This window comes from Apteryx rowi, unplaced genomic scaffold (assembly GCF_003343035.1).
Source record: "Apteryx rowi isolate R43461 unplaced genomic scaffold, aptRow1 scaffold_47, whole genome shotgun sequence".
Taxonomy (NCBI): domain Eukaryota; kingdom Metazoa; phylum Chordata; class Aves; order Apterygiformes; family Apterygidae; genus Apteryx; species Apteryx rowi.
Window position 1 is genome coordinate 893,412 of NW_020450727.1, and position 20,966 is coordinate 914,377.

Genomic DNA, 20,966 nt, shown 5'->3' on the forward strand with positions numbered 1-20,966 from the left:
TGCAAAGGAACAGGGATTTAGCCCAGGTCAGCACTCCCTCATCTCTCTCTCGGCGATAGTTTTTGTACTTTGGTGCTAGGAGTTGCATGTGTATCCAGGACCTTCTGTTTGTCTCTGGACAAGGAGAGTCAGTCAGTGGAGCACTCAAAAATCCCTGTTAGGGGATGACCTTGATGGAGTAGATGAGCTCCTGGGAACTTCATAAGAAGGAAATGCATAGATTTGGAAATTTGTTTCTTTACTAGCAGGAGATGGCTGTTGTATTAAACTTTAACATGTATAATTTAAATAATATTAGTTCCATGCTCTTATAAAAATATGGGAACCTGACATTTTGTAACATGCTGGAATAGTTTGCCTCTGTATCTTCTGTTGTTAGTAATTGTTGCCTTCTGGTGAGAACAAATTTAGTCCTACTAAGTTACTGTGAAGGATGGTTTGTCTTCTTGCCTTCCTGAGTACAAGGAAGCAAAATAGCTGTCTGCAGGGAGAGGCCTTGGGTTACGAGCACGACAGTCTAGGGGTGAAAATGTTAGGAGCATCAGAGCTGTCTGTGACTAAGGGTTTATGCTAGATTTTGTCTAGTCTTCTTCACTGTTAATAAAGCCACTTCCTGTGAAGATTTTTATTCAAGCGGGCTGAGAAAAGCACCTACTCACTCAAAGCTTTCTGTATTTCAGTAGAGGGCTTCTGAAATGATTCAGGGAAAAAAGGTGTATAAACTGCTTTCTTGGATCTTGCTGGAAACCTTTACAGTTCTTACTTATCTTGGATATAACATACAGGCAGGACGGAGGGCATTACCATCCTTTATTTCTCTTGCAAAGCTCTTTTAAAACCTGTGTGTTTGGGAATGGAATTAAAGCTGAGGGTTTTTGTGTGTGTGGCTTGTTTTTTTATTTTCTTTTTAATTTCAGTTCTGTGGGGGTTTTATTGAGTACTTGATTCTCAAATTTTTTATTGCAGTCCATCTTTATCTTAAATGCCAGCTGACGTATTTTGAGTGTAGTTCTTCCTTGTCAAAATGTGAAAGCCACAGAGAGCGTGTTTGGGGAAAGGCTCTGTCACCAGGGCTGGGGCTGTAGGTGCTCAGTGGCATTTCGTAACAGGGAGAGTCTCTGCGTGGTGCCAGCCTCCACCCCCCGGGACCTGCCTCTTCCCAGCACCTAGTTGTTTCTGCTTCGTGCAGCTGCAGCACCAACACCCATCTTCGCTGATGGCCTGTATAATGAAGAAAAGGGAATAGGCTTGGTTCCTGGGTGTGCAAATAGCTCTGATCACATAAGGCACATCGATGCTCTTGGCGTCGTGCAGTAAACTGGCCCGTGCTGGAATTGTCTTGCTGACTCACAGCATCATCATGAGACTGTGATCTTCACCCATTCAAAATAGACTTAAGGTTAGTGGTTTAAAGGAGGAAAAGGAAGTTGCAGGGATTCTTTTTCCTAAGGAATTTCTCAACAAAAGTCTTGAGGACTCAGCTTCTGAGAGTCTCTCTGCATTTTATACTGGTATCATCCTGAAAATGCCTAGAAAGCAGCCGACTTGCTGAGTCTTTCTGTGCCGAGTGCTGACAGACTGAAGAACAACAGTCGGAGAACCTACCCTAAGGCAGGAGATGTAAATGCCACAGCAGATCTTTCTCTGTCTAGTGGACTGTGGTCTGCTGAGAGTTGGACTTTGGAGAGGCCTCCAGAAATTCAGTTTTCCCTGCCATAACATTTCAGACACGATGGTGGAAACCATGAAATAGAAGCATGTAGGACACTCAGAATGGCATCCCCCCTACAGCCATCCGTTTGCTGGCGTAGACTAACTTTGGCCATTGGCGATTGCTGATTTAAAGGAGGTTGATAAAACAACTGTCTTCATCAGAGAGCAGTCATTTCTGTTTCACATTTAACAGTGCAGGACATGATTTTATTCCAGACAACCTCCTGTTCCCTAAGTTGCTGAAGTGTGACAATGTCTAACTGAAGACATATGGCATCTTATATTTTCCTGAACCCTAGCTTTCATTGTATATGTAAAGCTCTGTGTTAACTTGATAAAAATGTTTCATCCCCTAGTTTAATCCAGAAACTTTCCAGATGCATGTTATCATTTAGTAATTATCTCCCTTGTACATGTACACAAAAATACATTGTAATTTTTATTTTGATGGCAATTACTGAAGATGCTCTTTCAAAGTACTGTTCAGTGAAACCCAGGAGGTTAAGCAAAGTCAGGTGGGGTAAGCAGGTACTTGAAGCTTAATCGCCTGTATAAAGCTAGGTGAGCACCAGGGATAAGATTTCGAAATTACCAGAAGATCCAAGTAGCAGTTCAGGCTAAATCAGATAGTTAATGGATGCTGTAACTTACAGTTTGAACTTAAGAGTAGATGTGTGAAAAATAACTCTGTTGGTTTAAAAAAAAAAAAAAAAGGATAACTTTCCTGTCAAGAATTTTAGTTGATCAAAGAAACTCGTAATTAAATACTAGCATGTTATTCAACTTCATAAACATGCTTTTAAAGCACTAATTAAGATAGAGACTTAAATGGGTTGCCACCATCATGACAGTGCTCTGTTTTGGGACCCTGGTTATCTAAGTTTATATTCCCTGTTTGTTGGAGTTTCCTTGGACTTCTGTAGTCTGAGAGTGGCAAGGATCAGCGTCCCTCAGCTCCTAGGTCAAAGGAATTTCTCAGAGCACTGACAGGGCTGTTCTGGTGTGTTTTGCTTGGATGGTTTTTTTGTGTGTGTTTTTTTTCTTGTTGATGGTGAAGAGATTCTTCTCCTTGGCAAGCAAAATTCTGCTGTGACTCATTTCGAATCTTTAAACACAGAATAGTTTAGAATAAAAAAAAAAAAAGTGGTTCATGTAAAGATGAGTATATGCTCCAGTCATTTTTCGATACTTATTTGTGACTATTCCTGTTTAACTTTTATATCCAGAGGAAAACACTGGCAGGGAACTTTCTTTGGTTTAAGGCGTTCCACTGGTACGGTTCTGTCATTGAGCCTTTGCTTTTCATAACCAGTACCAGTGGTTTTCTTACTGGTGTGGCAGGGCGTTGGCAGGCTAGAGCAAAGGTCTCCGAGATCAGCCTGGGAGATCCTCGCAGCTGGCTCCAGCGCTGGATGCAGTGATCACACAGCTCATACGTGATATTTTGTCGTCACCCTTTCTTGCTTAGAAGATGCTTGTTAAAGTTGCTAGGAAGGACACTGCTGCGGAGAAAAGCCAACCACTGCTTAGCTCTGAGAAGGAATACTGAGGAAGAAATGGTAAACTGGTGTGGGAACTGTATTTCTCGTGAACAAAGAGGTATTGTCACAAGGAAAATGGTCTGTTACTTAGATTGATTCCTCCTCTAGTCTTCTTCAATATTTTAATTTAATTTAAAATTTTAATTTAATAATTTAAAAATTATTAATTTAACTTAATTTGAGGTTGTAATTTAATTTAAAAAGAAAAATTAATGAACATGTTTTTATGTATGTTACATTATTGCAAGTTATTGTGAAGTCCATATGATAAAATCTTAGGAACAGCTTTTGATACAAATTTGCGGCAGAGTCTATAGTTTGTGAAACAAACTTTTTGTAAAGCCTGAATACAATTTTGAAAAGCTTTCAGCTAACGTTCACGAAAGCTGTTTTTAAACAAACAATCCCAAACTTTGGCCAGGTCTGCACTGCGAAAAGTCTTGCCAGCAAGAGCTGTGTCAGCCAGGGGTGTGGAAAAATTCATACATGCTCGCTGACATCGTTGCGTTGGCAAAGCCCCAAGCGTGGATGCAGCTGTGCCGGCAGAGGAGCGCTTTTATCAGCTTAGCTTATGTCGTTTGGGGAGGTGATGCAACTGCGCCAGCAGAAAACCTCTTCTCTTGGCATACGCTGCTGGCGTGGGAGGCTCTGCCAGCGCGGCTGTAGCAGCAGGGCTCAGTACCAGTGAGGTCCTGAGCAGCAATTGCAATTGCAGCAACTGGAAGTTGAAAGGAAAAGCAGCTCTGAGCAAAACAGGGGCCTCTATCATTTCTTTTTTACACGAGAAAGACAGTTAAGAACAGAGCAGAAGGGGCGATACAAATTTTAAAATTAAGCTTTAATGTAAGAAGTGTGTTTAAACCTTACGGCTTTAAGATGTCGCTGGCCCTTTACCAGCCGCGGGTCTGTCCCTGGGCTGCTGGTTCTGCAGCCGTCCAACATCTGTGCTTTGTGCTGCCAGGGCGGCGCAAGGGTGCCAGTGTCTGGGGGAGCAGTCCAAAGCTGCTGTCTGTAAACCTAGGAAGACAACTGTAATCACATTTACATTCCCGTCATATTTGGATGTGACCACTCGCACTAGAGCATCTTCGTGTTTAAATAAAAGTTTAAATTCCTCACAGTGTCATGTTTACATTTTGCAGGGAGATAGAGATAGTATTCCTGCTGTCTGCACATGCTTGTGCTCGTTCTCCTCTCGCCTTGGGCTAGCCGGTGACAAGATTTTGCAGAACTCTGTTTGTGACATCTTAAAATGAATAATTTAAGGCACAAAGCATTGTAAGAAGTAAAAACAAAACCAAAAATACTGCAAACCAGAATAGAAGCTCTTTTTCTCTAATAGTAATTACCAGTTAAGGGTAAGACTGGATTGTTTATGTTGACTCTTATAGAAGCTGTACATATGGGTATGAGAAAAGTGCTCATTTTTAAACCTTAAACAGAACAGTTGTATTTTTGATCATTTTATGCATTTTGAGGACTCTGCCAAAGACTTTTTGCAGAAAAGAATAGCATTGTGTCAGACTGTTTGTTCCGTTCATTATGAAAATGTTTTGAAACTCAATGCTCTGTCATTCTGCGTTGCTTACAACCCTAAAAATAATTGCCTGGCATTACTGGAAGCAGGACGCTCTAACTGCCCAGCTTGCACTGCTATAGTTAAAATCCGTCAGTGTTTCCATTACAGACTTGGAGGGAGGGTTTAATCTTTTTCCCATTTTGAATCATGCCTGGAAGAAATTCTGGAGCAGAGCTTTGACTCAGGGTATAAATCTTTTGAGAGATTTGATGTTTCTAAAAATCTTCTTAGAAAAACTAAAGAGGAATGAGATTGTGATACTCAAGTTTTGAACTTTTAAATGACCATGAATATATTTCATTTTCCTTTTGGTAATAGGTCAGTTGGGCAACAACACTGTTTCTACATATCAAAGTTGGTTTTATAGGATCTGAGTGTTGCAGTTTGCTGTTCTGTGTTGATATCATTGCTGCATAATGCACTTTGCAATATACCAAACTGAAAGATTTCAAAACCTTCCCTGGGAAAGGCAAAAGAGAAACACATAATTACCATGAAGCATCTGATACAAGGCCTGTCTTTGTACTTTTCTCCCACCCACAATTTCATTCCAATTTCCCAAGGTTATCTCCAAAATAGTTTCACTTTTCTTGCGTGTTAAAGCTGTAGTTGCATGAATGCTTTAAACGGACACAAACCGTAATCCTCTCCTCTGCCTCACATTCCTGCTCCCGGCCTTGTGACAGCCCAAGCTGCTGCGTAGCACTAAACCACATGTGGTGAACCAGAGCAGGGAAGATGGGTTTTTTTTCGGTTTAAGCTGTGGCTACGCAAGCTTTTGTGCTAGTCCAAAGAGGAGGGTGGCACAGGGGCGGGAACAAGCAAGTCTACACCTACATTTCACTTTATATATATATATGTATTTTTTTCATATATTTATATTCATATATTTATATTCCTATATTTATTTATTTATTTATTTATTTATTTATTTCTCCCTCCAATGTGGCTTTCCTCTAAGGGTCATAAACTGGGTCTTTACTACAAACTTCTCGAGCCATGGAGGCTGTGACTTTTGCAGGAAAGGGAGTCTATGCAGTAAATACTTCTTGTCAGTGAAAACCTTGTAGTCCATAGGTTTTTACTGGCAACTTTAGCTCTCTATATTCATTAAAATACTCCTCACTTGCAACAACACAGACCTGTTTTTAATACTTTCTGCACTATGTCTTGCTATTCTGTGGTTAAAGCAAATGGTTAAGACAGCTCTATTGCAAATTTTCTCTAGGACATTTTAAAGTTCCATTAGGGTCAGATTTTAATAAAAATAGCATTATTAAGGAATATATAGAAGTGTTTATGTGCTTATTTCCTTTTGAAACTTTAATTATTTGTAATGATACAAAGCCTTTTTCTTGAGATTCTTGAAATAATTCACAAATACTGAGATCAGTGGCAGTTTGAAAATGACACTAAGGGACAAAATTAATTTAAAAAGTCTGGTCCTTAAGAGCTGTCTAAGGTCCCTTTCTATCTTAAAAAAAAAAAAAAAAAAAAAAGGTGAGATACGCAAAGCCAGCAGAGATACAAAAGCATTTTCTAATTATTTTTATATTTCTGGATAGATTAAGGAAATGACATAATCTTAACGTCTGCCACAAAAACACCTTTACGACATGTGGAATTGTCTTAGTGAAGGAAACTTTGTTTATATCCATTAAAACATAGAGCAACAATATCTCTTATTTCATTTTTCATCAGTTGCCCCAATGAAGAGTGATAAAATCCTACGAGTAATACGCAGCAGAGGTTATATGTAATTTGAATGTGTGTCACACGTTGAGAGTGCTTCAGATGATAGTTTGGTATATGAGAATGGGTCCGTGCATCCTGCCCCCGAGCCTGGTGTGAAAGCAGGTATATTTGGCACACGAGTAATTACGCGCAGATGTAACATAGTGCTGCTCATGGTAAACAGCAGTGAGACAGGGTGCGTGTTGTGATTGCTATCGGTAGTTAACTCTGCCCCGCTTTTTCCTTTGCAGCAGTCCATCGTACCAGCCCACCCGATGGCTCCTCCTAGTCCCAGCACCACCAGCAGTAATAACAACAGTAGTAGCAGCAGCAACTCAGGATGGGATCAATTAAGTAAAACAAACCTGTACATCAGAGCACTGCCTCCAAACACCACTGATCAGGACCTGGTTAAACTATGCCAACCGTAAGTACTATGCTTAAATATAGATTACAAAATGATACCTTAAAAACTCATAGTAGGTGTACAGTATGAGTGTTTGGATTATGAGGGGAGAAAAAGAGATCCTTAAATAAAAATCCTTATCCTGTGCTGTGATGAGAATTTTCCATAGAAATCAGGAGGAGCAGAATGTGCTTGGCACTTTGGAGAAGCAAAGAACAGCTTAAATATAGCGGTGCACAGGTACAACCCATTTTTGAAGTAACAGTTATGGTCCCCCATACTCCTGCCTGTTTCTGGTGCTGCTGAAATCACAAAAAGAGGAAAGTTAGCACCCAAATGTGGAACTTAAGAACCTCTAGTGGAGGGTCTCTGTTCACCTCTAACTTAGATCTGTCAGTACCAGCTCCTCAAGTAAGTGTTCTGTACCAGTGTAAACTATAACTGGTGTTTTGAAGCTTACCCTACTTTCAGGCTAATTTACATTGGCACTATACGGTTGTATTTATGATTAAAAATAGGGCACCTATGTAAGAATACTTGCTAATGGCTGGAGTTCAGAGTGGACGTGGCTTAGCAGAAGGTTTTCAGGAAATATTGTTAACATGAGGTTTTTGCTTGTGTGAATTTTTGTTTTTTAATTTTTACAGCAGCACATGCCTTTCGTTACTTTTAAATATGGGTTGGATGCCTAGAGACTGTGTGTAATTATGTTGTTTATACACTGTTTAAAAATCACCTTTCTTGAATGTTTTACTGACTTTTAAAAAAGTACTTAGTACTTCTGAGATGCACAACACGCTTTCGGGTTCATTACTAGACCATAATAGTTAGCTGTGTATTTAATTTAATGTAAGAAAAGACCTAGATCTCTTATTTCTGAATGAATCAAGAGTCATTTGGATTTATATGTAACACTATTGTCTGAGATTCTCAAAGTAATTTCAACTTCAATTTAGCATTTTAGTAACTAGGCATATATAAAAAATAGTTGCCGAAGATCACAATGCAATTTAGCAAAATAGTCAGGGAAAACTATAAATCTTGAGTCCCAGCTTTCACGAGCCACTTTTATGTTTGTGAATATTGCAAAAAATATGGTACTTTAATTTATAGGGAAGAAGTTCTTAATTTTTCATTTTAAACAAGACTTGGATTTCCAGGATAATAGTCACTTATCTACTGATAAGTAGTCTTAGGATTATAATTAATTATAATTAAATAAGCTACTATTATTTTTTGAAAGAGAAAATTATTTCCATTTGGTCATTTTCCCAACAGCAAATGAAATCTATAAATTTTACAGAAAAAGAAGCAGATTATCAATCTGTGAAAGGATTCATTGATTAAATTATACATTTTCACAACTTGTCGTGTAAAGACCTCTTGTCACTTGGAGTTTGTTTTACAAATGTGTGTTTTACAGAAGTGGATTTCTCCCCCCCCAATTTTCATCTTTTGAAATGATGAAGAAACCTTTGCCTGCACATTTATGTTATTTCAAGACAAAGTTGTGAGGTTATTTTTCACTGGAGCCACCCAGTACCTCCTGTTTATTGCAGTGGTCACTGTAGCTCCTGAATCTCTCTCTGAAGACATTTTGGTGTGCTTTGATCTTAGGTGCCACTGATGCATGAACATCCTAGAAAAAGGTACTCAGTGTTTTCCTGTCATTAGTCCATATATATATATATAAAATTCTAGTCAGATCAGCATGAATTTTATAAATAAAGAAAGGGCAAAAACTGCAACCATGCAGTTTTTAAATGAATTCTGAAGTGAGTTTAATGACTTGGAAGGCTGTTGCAGTTCTTTCTGTAAGGTATTTCTATCCTAAATGTCTTTCTTGAGAGAGGTCCTGTATCAAAATTCTCCATTTCTGCTGAGGAACCAAGTGAGATATCCAGGATTTTTAGGCTTGGAACATCTTTCAAAAATCTGCGTAATCTATTAAGAGCCTTAGATTTCTCTGCCAACATAACCCCTTAGCAACTAAGTTAATGTTTCAGTAAGGTACAGATGACAACACTCTCTCTTTGTTCACAGAAGAGCAGTAATCCACTTCTATAAACTATAGAGAGTTTCAGATGCAAAATTTTTTCCCTCCTACAAATCTGCCTAAACTTTCTGGAAATAGAGAGCAAGATATCCTTGTAAGTGGACCTGGTAGTAATATCTAGCTGCCTCACTGGAACATCCTTTGCTGCTTGAGATGCTTATAATTTTTGAAAACTTCTTAAAGTAAATAAACTTTTCTATGCATGTCATTAAAGAGAATTGCAGATACATTCTGTGTTTGTTGTTATCAATAAACTATGCACAGTTGTCCTTCTTTTTCTGTCTGTTTTTATCGAATTAATATCACCAGCTCATTCATAGAAAAAAGAAAAAGTTGAGGGTTATAAAATTAATAAATGTGTATTTGTAGAGTTTTAGTTTCTGTTTTAAACTGAAAGAACAGATTTTTAGTTTAGTTTTGCACATTTCTTTGCAATTTTTTCTAAAAAAGAGGAACTATCAAATAATAATGAGAAAGTGAAACTCATTGTTCATTTTCATTGTGTAAGCTGATGTAATGCAGAACAAATGAAGGATAAAATCTTGGACTCAGAGAAGGTAATGAAAAAAAACGCTGTTTACTCCAAATCTCTAAAATACTTTCTTTAGTTCTCTAAAATTGCCTAAAATTTAAGAATTTTTTTTATCGGGAGGCTTTAGAGTAATTTTAACTCCTTCTCCCCGTAATAGACTGGCTCTTGCCCTCCTAAGAGGGGGCACCCACTGGAGTTCTTGATGCTGAACTGATTACAGAAGGGATAGAAAGGCAGCTCTGCTTATTGCAGAAATGGTCTTGCTAGCTGCCAATAAGCAGGTTTCAGCGGAGGTACGGAAAGAGGTCACTGGCATTCCTTTTATATCTTTGGAATTTATACAGCACGACTGTGGAAGGATTACTCTGTTGTCCCTTAGTTTGGGAATTTCACTCGTAGATTGTTTGGCTGTTGTCAGACAAGATAGAAAAACAACTCTGGGTTGAAGAAATAATGGTTAAAAAACATCATTATTGCTGCAAATGCCAGAAACAGCCCATTTGCACAGACTTTCCCTCTGAGCAAATCTGGTTTCATTCATACGAATTTGAAGACATTGTCTAGTTCATGCTTCCCAGTTCCTGATTTGGTCCCGAACTTATACCACAAGCCTTAGCATCCCCTTTTTACCCCGTCCCTCCCACTTCAAATGATGTAGTTTCAGTGATCTCAGATGTAGCTAGCTGTGTGACATTTCTCCTTGTAAGGGGAAAAGTTTATTTTGTCCAGAGAATATAAACAATTATGTATGAAACTATATGCATCACGAGGGCATCTGTACTGTTTTGAATTAAACAGCATAAGTGTTTGCTTATTTTCCCTTCCAGAATGACAACGTGGACTTGTATCATATACCGTACTAAAAGCTATTAGAAATTATGATTATTGTGGAGAAATGTTATTTTCAAATATAATCCCTCTGAATGCAGTGCAGAAGAATCTACAGAATTCTTGTGTATGTGGGTCTGGTTATACAGTGACTTTTATTTGCTTTAGTCAATCTGTTTGCTTTAGTTCTTGCTCGCAACAGCTAGCAGTGCTAGTTTTTGACATGTTTTTATTTTGATTAATTATTTTTGGTGAATCATTAGAGAAACTTCTTACCAAATTATCAAAGTGTTGGGCTTGCTTTCCTGTTGTAGCACAGCCATGCAGTATTTACGAATACAGTTAACAAATGTTAACCATTTTTGTGGAAACGTACTTTCCTGGCAAGAGAGCAATTTTGCCAATATATGTCTCTACAAATCTGTTCCCTACCTGCATCTGCTCAGTTCTTTCTACAGTGCTCTATTTGGAGAAGCTTTCCCCTCTTCTCCAAGATTAAAATCGCATATTATACTTTTGCTACGAAGGCTCACCTGGGAGCACAGCTATTTTCAGATTGCGTTATTGGCTTTTGTGTGGGAAATGAAGCTGCCATGTTTCCGAGTAGCCCATTCGAACGCAAGCCTGCTACTCCAGTTCTGCACTGGGAAAACAAATTTCTTCATATCAGTTGTGCCAGGGGCAGAAGTGTGGGGAAGAATAGGATATGTATTTTGTTTCTTGCAAGACTGTCATAACAGGCAACTAAGTACAGTCCTGCTTGTTACGGGATGTCATATGAGTCAGTTCTCTCCCCAAGAGCTTTCCATTAGGTATACAGGGCAGGCAAAGCCATCAACACCGTGGCCCACAGATACCGTCTTTCCAGGAGGAGGCTAGACAGGAGAAATTAGCTAAATAGAAGGAAAAAAAAGCAGAGAAAAAGAGAAATTGGGGTAAACGGCCGAGGAGCCCAGGCTGGGGAAGCCTGCGGAAAGCAGCCGACCTCGGCAGTGTCCGTGGCGCTCCAAGCAGTTTCTGCAGCCGCCCTCTGCTCCGCTCTCTTGCTCTGCTTTGCTCTCTCACACTTACTTTTCCCAAACCGTGTGATGCTGTTGCAGGAGGCCTGCTGTCGGGAGCGAGCCCCGTTGGGAAGCGCGGGCTGCGCAGGGTTGCTGGTAGCCTTGGCCGTGCCTAATCGCGCTCCCTTCCCCCGGGGCAGCTATCGATACTTGCTTGAGGTGCCTCTTTCAGCTGTTGTGCTGGCTTTTTGTTCCTGAATACGTTATTTAGAGATCGTTTGCACCTTTTTACTTGGTGTCTCTTCGACAGTTGGTTCTTGCAGTTTAATTAGTATCTGAGGATCTGAAAATACAAGGTATAACTCATTCCAGGTATTTCCCTGAAGTCCTAGAGACTGCTCGTGTGATTAGGGACTTATGGGATTGGGGTTTATGAGGTTCAGCCAGGAGCTGGTAACTTGCTTTCACACATTTTCTAGGTGCTTTCCAGACTCCCACTAAGTGCTGTGCTTCACTGCATGTGACCTTTATGCCCAGACCGCATGGTTCAAGAGCCCTGTGCTTTCCACTTTCTTCTCGCCTGTGATTTACCTCTTCCTAGCCTGCAGCGTGGCATCCCTGCAGTGCCGAATTTCTGCAGAGACCTCATTTTGTGCCATTTACATCATTGAATGAGGATGCTGCAACAAACCCTTCTTCACCCTCCCGGCAATCCTCAGGCCCAGGGTGAGATGTCAAGCTTTGAGGCTTGACTCAGGGCTCCCACATTGAGCTGAGCATAAATCATCAAGCTGGGCCACCTCGGGTTTGCGCGGTTCCAGGCTGTTTGCTTGTTCTGTGTTGCGTGTATCAAGCTGTTTGAAGTCTATATAATATTTTTTGAAATACGTTTTTGTTCTGGACAGTTTCACTCAAGTTTCCTCTCTTAAATTATTGCTGTAGGGTTATAATGCAGGCATTTCATGGGATTACAATTAGGAAAGCAGCTGGTTTAAGGTAACGAAGTTAGTGATATAATTACCCCAACAGACCATTGTGCTGCTCCAGGATGGTCAGAACATTAAAACAGAGCCGTGTAGTGGCAGGCTTTGCTTCGTAGGCGCTTGGGAAATTGTGTTGAGGGAGGTGTTTTTTAAGAATTTCTTTCACTGAAGAGTAATTGCAGAGCTTTAAATCTCCAGCATAATAAACACAGGCATAACTAAAACTGCTTCACTGACAGGCTAATGGTCATTTTGAAAAATTTGAGTTCAATGTGCTATGTAGCTTTGTTTCTGCAGCATCCGCACATTTTTAGATCTTTGCATACTCCAGTAATTCCCTGTTTTGGGGCAGGAGTACCCCAAAAATGTTTCAGTTGTAAAGTGGCTGCTCTTAATAAAACACTTAAATTCATAAGTCATGTGACAACCATTAGCATATTAATGTTTCCCTGTTCTTTGCTTCCCGTGTAATTGTGACCTCTCACTGTGCTGCCATTTCCCATCTCCTTCAAATACGCTCAATACTGAGAAGTTGTGAACTAGAGCTCTAAGATTTACTGTAGCAGGGAGCTGTCATCACTGCTGTCACTTAAGAGCAAAAAAATCTGCTAATTTTACTCAGCATATCTTATTAGAAATCGGATGTGGCTGGGCTTTAGCAAAAAGCTTTACCAATAGTCTTTTGCATTTAACTCATTTGGGAGAAGGTGCTGGGCGGGTCACTGCTGTTCAGTTCACATGCTAAGGAAAGGTCTGTAGCACCTGGTTAAGACTTCCTTGGAGGGCAGGCAGTGCAAGTCAGGGAAAGCTGAATTATGGATTTCAAAGTAGTTAACTCCTCTGTCTCTCTCTCTTATTTTGGATTTTTTTTAAACTTTTTTTTTTTTTTTAGATTTTTTTTCCTCTTCCAACCTTTTTGCTTTATTCTCCGTTTTCTTGTGCTCTTTCATGGTTTTTCTGCCAGCTGCAGTGAAATGTTCATAATTACGTGGAATATAATTTCATGTCACATAATTAAATGAGATACATCAGTGTCCCTGATCCTGTTCCCTTTGAGATCAGTATGAGTATTAATACTGATTATATTGGAGCAGGACCACATCTATTGTTCTTATTTTTTATAGTGGAAAGAAGACCCCTACAAATCAGTTCTTTGAGAGGTTCATGTATGCATTTATTTTTGGTTAGTAGTAGCATTGCAAACACCTCTAAAGAAAGAACACCTGGTTTACAGCATGTCATGTGCCTGTAGGAGGAGGTAGGTTCTTCAGCAATTCAGCAGTGTGTGATTTACAGTGTGCAGCTCTGTGCCATATGGTACCAGCACCATCTTTTTCTTCATTCCTTCTTCAAGGACTGTTACATGATTTGGATTTTACTCAGTATGTGTAATCTGCAGCAGAAACTCTCTTAATTGTGCCTTCTCGTCCAGTTTTGCTCTTCAAACATAACACATGAAGCGTGGTGAAGGTGGCTTCCGTAGCTGCAGTAGCTGATGGTAGCAGTGCTGTGTGCCTGTGCGGGCACACGCTGGTGTGCAACACAGTGTGACACTACACAGAAATACCTCCAGGAGCTTCAGGACCAGCGTTTAGATAGTCCCATGTGTGTTGTGCCCAGCTGATGCACCCCGTCCCGTCCCTTAGCCAGGCTGGCTGGTGGAGGAGGAGTTGCGTGTCAGTGCAGCGTATAAACTGGCTCGGCCAGCTTGTGTGGCAGGGCAGCGTGCTGCGTGGATGTGAATGTCTTAGCTGATGATCTTCCGATAGGTCGGTGTAAAAAGAAAGTATCCCATTTCTATAGCTGAGATGAAACAGTGTTCAGGTGTGTAAATCCTTTTTTGCCAGCTCCACTGGAGCGGTGCGGATCTGATCCGAAGACTGAAATACTTTTTATTGTTAGGGCTTGACTCCCATAGTCAGGGCTGAGGCATTTGCATGGTATGCCGTGGGAACTGTGATTGGCCTGAAGGTTTAATATTTGGCTTAAGTAGTAATTTCCTCCTTTTTTTTTTTTTTTTTTTTTTTTTTTTTGTGTGTGTGTGTGTGTGACTACTTAAAGCCTGGGTTATATTATGAAGTGATGGATGTGGTGTAAAGGAAAGACTATGTCTTCTTCCAAACATTTACAGAAGTGAAGTTCAGACAGCTTTACATTCATGATCAAATGAAACCCACTCTGAAGTCCGCCCTAAGGAGTTCCGGGGTATTTTTTGCACAATAATATATTTTTCTGGATTATCATTAAGGAGCCTTACGTATTTTTTGGGAAACTGCGACTGAAGAAAAAGTTGCCTTTGGAGTCCTAACCTCTGGATGCAGAAAATCTCTTGAGATGTTTTGAGTTTAAAACAAATATAACAGTTTTAATTCTCTTTCCGTTATGTGATTAAACTTTAAATGTAATCAAAAATAAAATAATTTTTGACATTCCAACTCAAGATTTCCTTTACTGGCAATAGCCAAATACTAACCAGCTATTCCCCTCGGCAAACCCTCCTTAAAAACTAGAAATCTGAATACAGGCGCGCTTAGGAGCTCCCTTTGCACTTTGGTCACAGATGCAGGGACCGTCTGCTTGCACAAGCTCCAGCTCTCCCGGGAGATGAGAGTTGTGCTGCAGCGTGAGGCCCCCGGAGAGGTGATCCCATGGAATTTCCTTTAGGAAGTGGGGGCGAGGGAGGAGAGGGGCGTGGAAGGAATGCTTCATCCGCAGCTGCTTGTAAAAGAGGCACTAGGAAAACGCATTGGAAAACTACCGCCATCGGAGATCGCCGCTCGGCAGGATAACCCGTGCTTCAGGAACATTTTGAAGGGGCTTGTTTAGTTGCAGTGGACGCCTGTAAATGTTTAAAATTACTAATCGGATTTTCTAGTGGGTTCCATAATGCTGATGCCAAAAACTGTCCCTTCTGTTAAAAACAGACAGGTTAAGCAGGAGACTCACATATACAAACTTAAGTCAGAAACAGTTTCAGAATTGAATCAGCTTGGAGTCTAAATTGATTTCTGCCCTAGCATGCTTGCATAAAACTTTCCTTTCTCTCAGGATACCATGCTGAGAAGAAAGCAGGAACAGTATTTGCAGATTCGTATGTCTGATATCTAATATCTAATGTAGTTTCACAAAACTCTTAGGAATCTTGTAAATTCTGAGCTTGTTTGTTAAAGGTTAGTTCTACTCAGCTCTGAATTATGCAATGTTAACTCTTTAAAATGAAAAAATGAGCCATCTGATGTTGACACGTCGGAAGATCAGTCATCTTCTCAGTAACCTTTCAATAGAGCAGTAATATTTTTTTGCTACATCGTTGTATGCCAAGTTGCTATTAGAGTTGAAAAAGTAACACCCCCAAACTGCATGAAAACCAGACAATAAATATCCCTGCTTTACTGGGAAAATAGAAGCAGCAGCAAATGTAGGTAAAAAGTAAATCAATTAATCTTATAATTGAGAAAATAGAGAGAAAAATCAGTGTTTATCTTAAAAAAAAATAATAATAATTCCAGGTCCTCAATTGTTTTCCCACAACTTCTCAAATTCTATCCTGTTCTGACATTCAAAACATGTCACTTGCCTCAGTTCAGTTTGAACAGTGCTTTGTTCAAGACTCAAACCAATCCTGTAGAAAATAAAATTTCTAAAACACTGCTGGGAGAAGAATTAACATTTCATCATTTAAAAATCTGATCTTTGCAGATAGATGTGCAGTAAATGGGGAAAAAAATGCAAATTATAATTTGAATGTGGATATTGTTGTGGTAAGTGGAAATAAAGCAAAGAAGAATTTGATTTGGGGTCTGTTTTGATGCTGTTACTGGTACAAATGTTCCATTTGAAATAGCCGTGTGAGTAAGAGTTAATCCTTTACGGATCATAATTTCAGTAAAAGAAATATGTTCTAATTGTATGCCTATCATGTCCTTTCTATTTCCTCTCATATTCATTTTAGAATCTGGCTTACCCAAAAGAGGAAAAACTTGTAATCTGTTGATTTACTGCCATAAGAAAAATTCCCCAAAGTAGACATTTTGTGTTATTTCACTTACTTAATTTGGATATTAACTTAATAATTATATTTAATTAATTGATAAGTTCTGGCATTTATCTTAACTGAAATTTACTCATATTAGCCCAAAATGCATAAAATATTTTTCTATATTCTATGAAGCTGTAAAATGGTACATGCTGTCTTTAAAAGATAGAGTAGTGGATCAATATTTTTGTCTAGAAGAACATTGTTCACTTAGGCTTTACACATTATGAGTGTTTCAAATGTATAGTCATTAACAAACTTTCACAAGTCTATCAAAATACCAGCAATTATTCCAATACATTAATATGGACATTTTTTTCCTTTAATGTTGGAGTGAATGCAGTAGTAAAATAAATATTACGTTAATAGAAGATATAAGACCAGGAGAAAAAAATTGCTTCATACAGGATAACACAAATACTGGACAAATCCAAAATCTTATGTTTGCAGACCCTAAATATCAGAAAGGAAATGATCCAAACACCAGAAGAAGAGCCAAACTACTTGTTTCTGGTGTGAAGGACTCTTTTTCTACTGCTGGAATAATAACTAAAGAGCTTTTGGAGTCTGGAAACCATCAGAATTTTGCAGTTCAGTATGTTAATTTTTTTATTTATCATGTATTTAAAATCTCGAAGGAACTGGTGTCCCGTGCTGCTTCATTTTGAATTAACAAACAACGTGAAGAAGAAGAAGAAGAAGAAAAAAGCAGCTTACATGTGCCCACAAGTCAACGGCAAGCTTAATTTCTCTTTGTTTGCAGTGTGCTCACAGAGGTCCAATCCTAGAAAGCGCCAAGCACCTGCAGGAGCTCACAGCTCCTACTGGCAGTATTAGGGTTTAAAAGTACTTCACACTCTGTAGCGTGGATTTAGTATTTGTTTGGTAGTGAAGGCTGAGCTTTTGAGCTACCTGGGAGCACACTGTCAGATAAACTCCATGGTCTCTAGGTTTTTTTGGGGGGGGGGGGGTTCCCTCTTCCCCCCCCCCCCCTTCTTCTTTTAGACCTGTAACTGCGCAGTACCCGACAGCAGGAATCTGATTAAGTCAGAATAACTTGGCTGAGTTATGGAGAAGCTGTTTGGCAGAGAGAAGAAGAGTGACTCTTTCCCATCGAGGCCTGAGGGTATCAGCGTGGCGGGTTATCCAGCAGAGCTGTGTTTCCTTCCCTGCGACGCTGTTTGCAATACCCTGATCTCAAAAGGAATGTTTGTAAACTATCTGCATTTTTTTCAGATAGTTTATATCCAACACCCTACACTTCCCACGCCTGATGCTACGTGATTTTATTGTGTCGCAGAATGGTGGCAGGCTTTGTCTTAACTTCATTTTTAAGGCTTGTTTATTTGTTGCCAAAGTATATTTGCTGTATTTTGAAGATTTTAAGTATTGCGATGGAAAGTATTGTTCCATGTTTCATTTTCTCAGTGATAGCGGCAGCTTACAGGGTTTCCATGTTGCAATACAAAGTAGTAGGAGTAAAATACCATTAGCCAGTATTGCCACTGAAAACAATCTATCGTCATACCATGGCTTCAGCATGAATGTACTCTTTATTATTTTGATGTAAATCAGGATCAATTCTTTTTGAAGATCTTCCAAATACTCATAGCTATGACATTATAAAAATATACAATAGTCTCTCTCAGTTTTCTGTTTCTTCCCCAGTGAATTGTGTGTTACTTTGTTCCATGAAAAATTCCAAAGGTTTTTCCGCCCATTTCCTTAATTGCTTATTCAGTTAAATACTTGTTAATTCTCTTTGAAGTCTGGGAGACCCACTCTGAATTAAACAATTTCGCAAATATTGTAAAATATTTTGAAAAGAGTGGTTCTCAGTGGAAGAGGGGACAGCCCTATCTATCACTAATCAGCACTTTCCCACCTAGCACTCTGGAAATGACATTCAGGTAGCAGTCAGTGTTTTGGATGACTGAATTTTGGTTGAATTGATGAAGTAAAAAAGCAAGTAGGTTTCAGTGGATCACAGAAAAGGCCCAAGCTGTTAAGATGTTCTTGGGTAGATAGCCAGAGTAAGAAAAGATTTTGACTCTCATTCCTTTTTAAGAAGAGGAAAAGACTTTATTTTTATAATTTTTTTCATTTGTGTTTCCATTTAACCAACAAATTGCACTCTGAGGCAATAACTTGAAGCAGACCTCATGTTGGTTTAGATCAATATGAAACACTGGACTGCTACTCAATTTGTGGTGGGTCTTTTGGTCTTCTCTATTTAAGATGTTGCACTTTGTGAATGTTGTTTAAAAATATATTGATCCAGAGACAGTGTCTGTATTCTCTATATAGAGCCCTTCACCTGAACTCACTAGGTCCAAAATTTTCTCCTAATTAGAGGAGATTATTTATTTGGACTTATTACTCTTTCATCATGAGATATAGTCACCAGGAAACCATAAGCAGTGGGATGCTGGACAGAAGACTGTGGTACACAGCTACCCTATGGCTAACTATAGGTGGAGGCTGATGTTTTACCTGCTGTCAGAAAGTGCCCATGGATTTGCAACCAGCAAGTGATAAAGGTGGAATACAGAATTTAAAATTCTCTTGGACCTTAGACCTGGAGTGAGACTCCACACAGCTCCAAGGTTGTAGCTGAAATTTGAGTAGCTGTAGGAATTTACTTTCAAGGGTAACTGGTTGCTGACCAAGCACCTTAGTGATTTTTGTATGTTGTTGGATATAAATTTTCAAAACATTGTCAGTTAGGTACATATATAAAAATGAAATAATTTAATTAGAAGTAGAGCAGAATTGCATCTAAATATATAGTGAACCAAGATGCTTAGTTTTTTATAATTAGCTTGCAATGTACTTCACAATATACTAATAAAAAACACTTCTGAAAAAAGAATCTGATGCTATTTATCAGATCTCATCACACCAACTCTAGTTAAATTTTTGCCATGAAACAAATTCAGTTTCTATTTCTCTAGATGAAACTTAATGAGTTCCTGTGATAGAAGACATTTTAGTGCCCTTAGGGTGTTTTGGCTTTTCTCCTTTTTCTTTTTGTGATAGTTAGGATGACCTTTTTTCCCTTTCCTTAAGTAAGGGGGGAGGGAATGAATCTTTAAGTGCAGAGAGAGTGAATTGTCATAATTTTACTTTGTAGTCGGGAAGGAGTATTTCTGAGGGCAATGTTTTCTTTGGTTCATTCGTGTCCTTTTCAAACTTCCATTTTGTTCAGTCTGACAGAATTTGCTGAATTTTTAATTGCTTTTCAGGGATTTAACTGGATTTATATTTGGGCCTGGGTCACTGGTTCTTCTCTTTCCAGGATCTTATAGTTATCTTCTGGTCATGCTTGTTCCATAGGTGTTTGACAACTTGCAGTTCAGCTTCTTCAGTGATGGAGGAAATGTGAGGCTGTTTCCCTCAAGCTGCTTTCCTCTGGTGGTAGAGGTCAACATTTGGCTGTGACAGCTCTCCTTTATTTTTTTGGCAGACAGTTCTGACATTCTTGTTGTTGAGATCATCCCCACTAGGGCTTTCAGGAGGACATCTGACCGATGCTCAAATTCTTTGCCTTCTGCTGTTCTGACCATATAGTATGTTGTAGGAAAGGTCTCTGTCCTTTTCCATTAATAATTAATTTGCTTCTAGATACCTTTTTTTGACCCAGTGATCTGTGGATTTGTGGTTTCTTCCTTTTGCTATGATTTGGTTTCATGTTGAGGGTGTGGATTCTTTTAATCCCAAGGATAATTTAAGAGAAAGAAGTATCATTAAATTACTGCAGTCTGAGTCATTTGATCTGTGAGTTTAGTTCCCTGGCCTTCCCACACAGCATTTCCGATATGCAGTGAGCTGAGGATGTGCAGGAAAGACTGTAGACTGACCTAGATACTGTTTAACTCTTTGCTAATGAGTGGTTTTCTGACATTGGATACAGACATTGCTTCTCTGGATTCTTAATCCTTTACTGTGAAAGAGCTGTATCTGTTACATTTCCCCCCTTCTGAGTAATTTTCATCAAAAATATCAAGGTGTTTCTGTTAGATTTCAATTTTCATTTTGGAAAATTAGTAAATGAACTATTCTAGATTCTGAAGTGTAGGCACTGGGATTCATACTCAGGTAGAATTTTGGGTTCTTTCTTACAGTAGCTTATTACTTTTAAGAGAAAAGTTCATTCTGTTGTCCTCTTACAGGCAAAGAAATAGTCATCTCAGGCTGTTGACAGACAAAACAAAACAAAACAAAGCATCTATAGGTCAGTTAAGCCCAGAAATACTGTGACCATGTCATACAAACTCCTTCTTTGGCATGTGTTGTTGAATCTGTTCAAGAAAAGTTGTCATGATATGTGTGATACAGAACTAACTCTGCTGACTTTGAAATTTTCTGTCAGCTTTGCTCTGGTGCACTGGTTGATTGATTTTCCTGGCACTATATCAGAATGTGTTTTTGAATAGTCCCTTTTGTGATGACTGGTGCTTTGGGTTCATGAAGCAGCTGTGACTGCTCCTTTTAAGCAATTTTGAATCTATGTCCTAAGCAATTTTGAATCTATGTCCTGTTCTGTTTAATGTAGAT

General features: G+C 39.1%; 1 protein-coding gene across 8 annotated transcripts in view; it reads left to right on the forward strand.

The window, feature by feature from the left end:
- RBMS1 (RNA binding motif single stranded interacting protein 1) overlaps window positions 1-20,966 on the forward strand; it is a 97,530-nt gene that overhangs the window by 23,010 nt on the left and 53,554 nt on the right. For all 8 annotated transcript variants that reach the window (XM_026077932.1, XM_026077933.1, XM_026077935.1 and 5 more), the window contains one exon: window positions 6,819-6,994. In XM_026077932.1, the coding sequence (XP_025933717.1) occupies window positions 6,819-6,994 (176 nt within the window). The remainder of the gene's footprint in view (window positions 1-6,818; window positions 6,995-20,966) is intronic.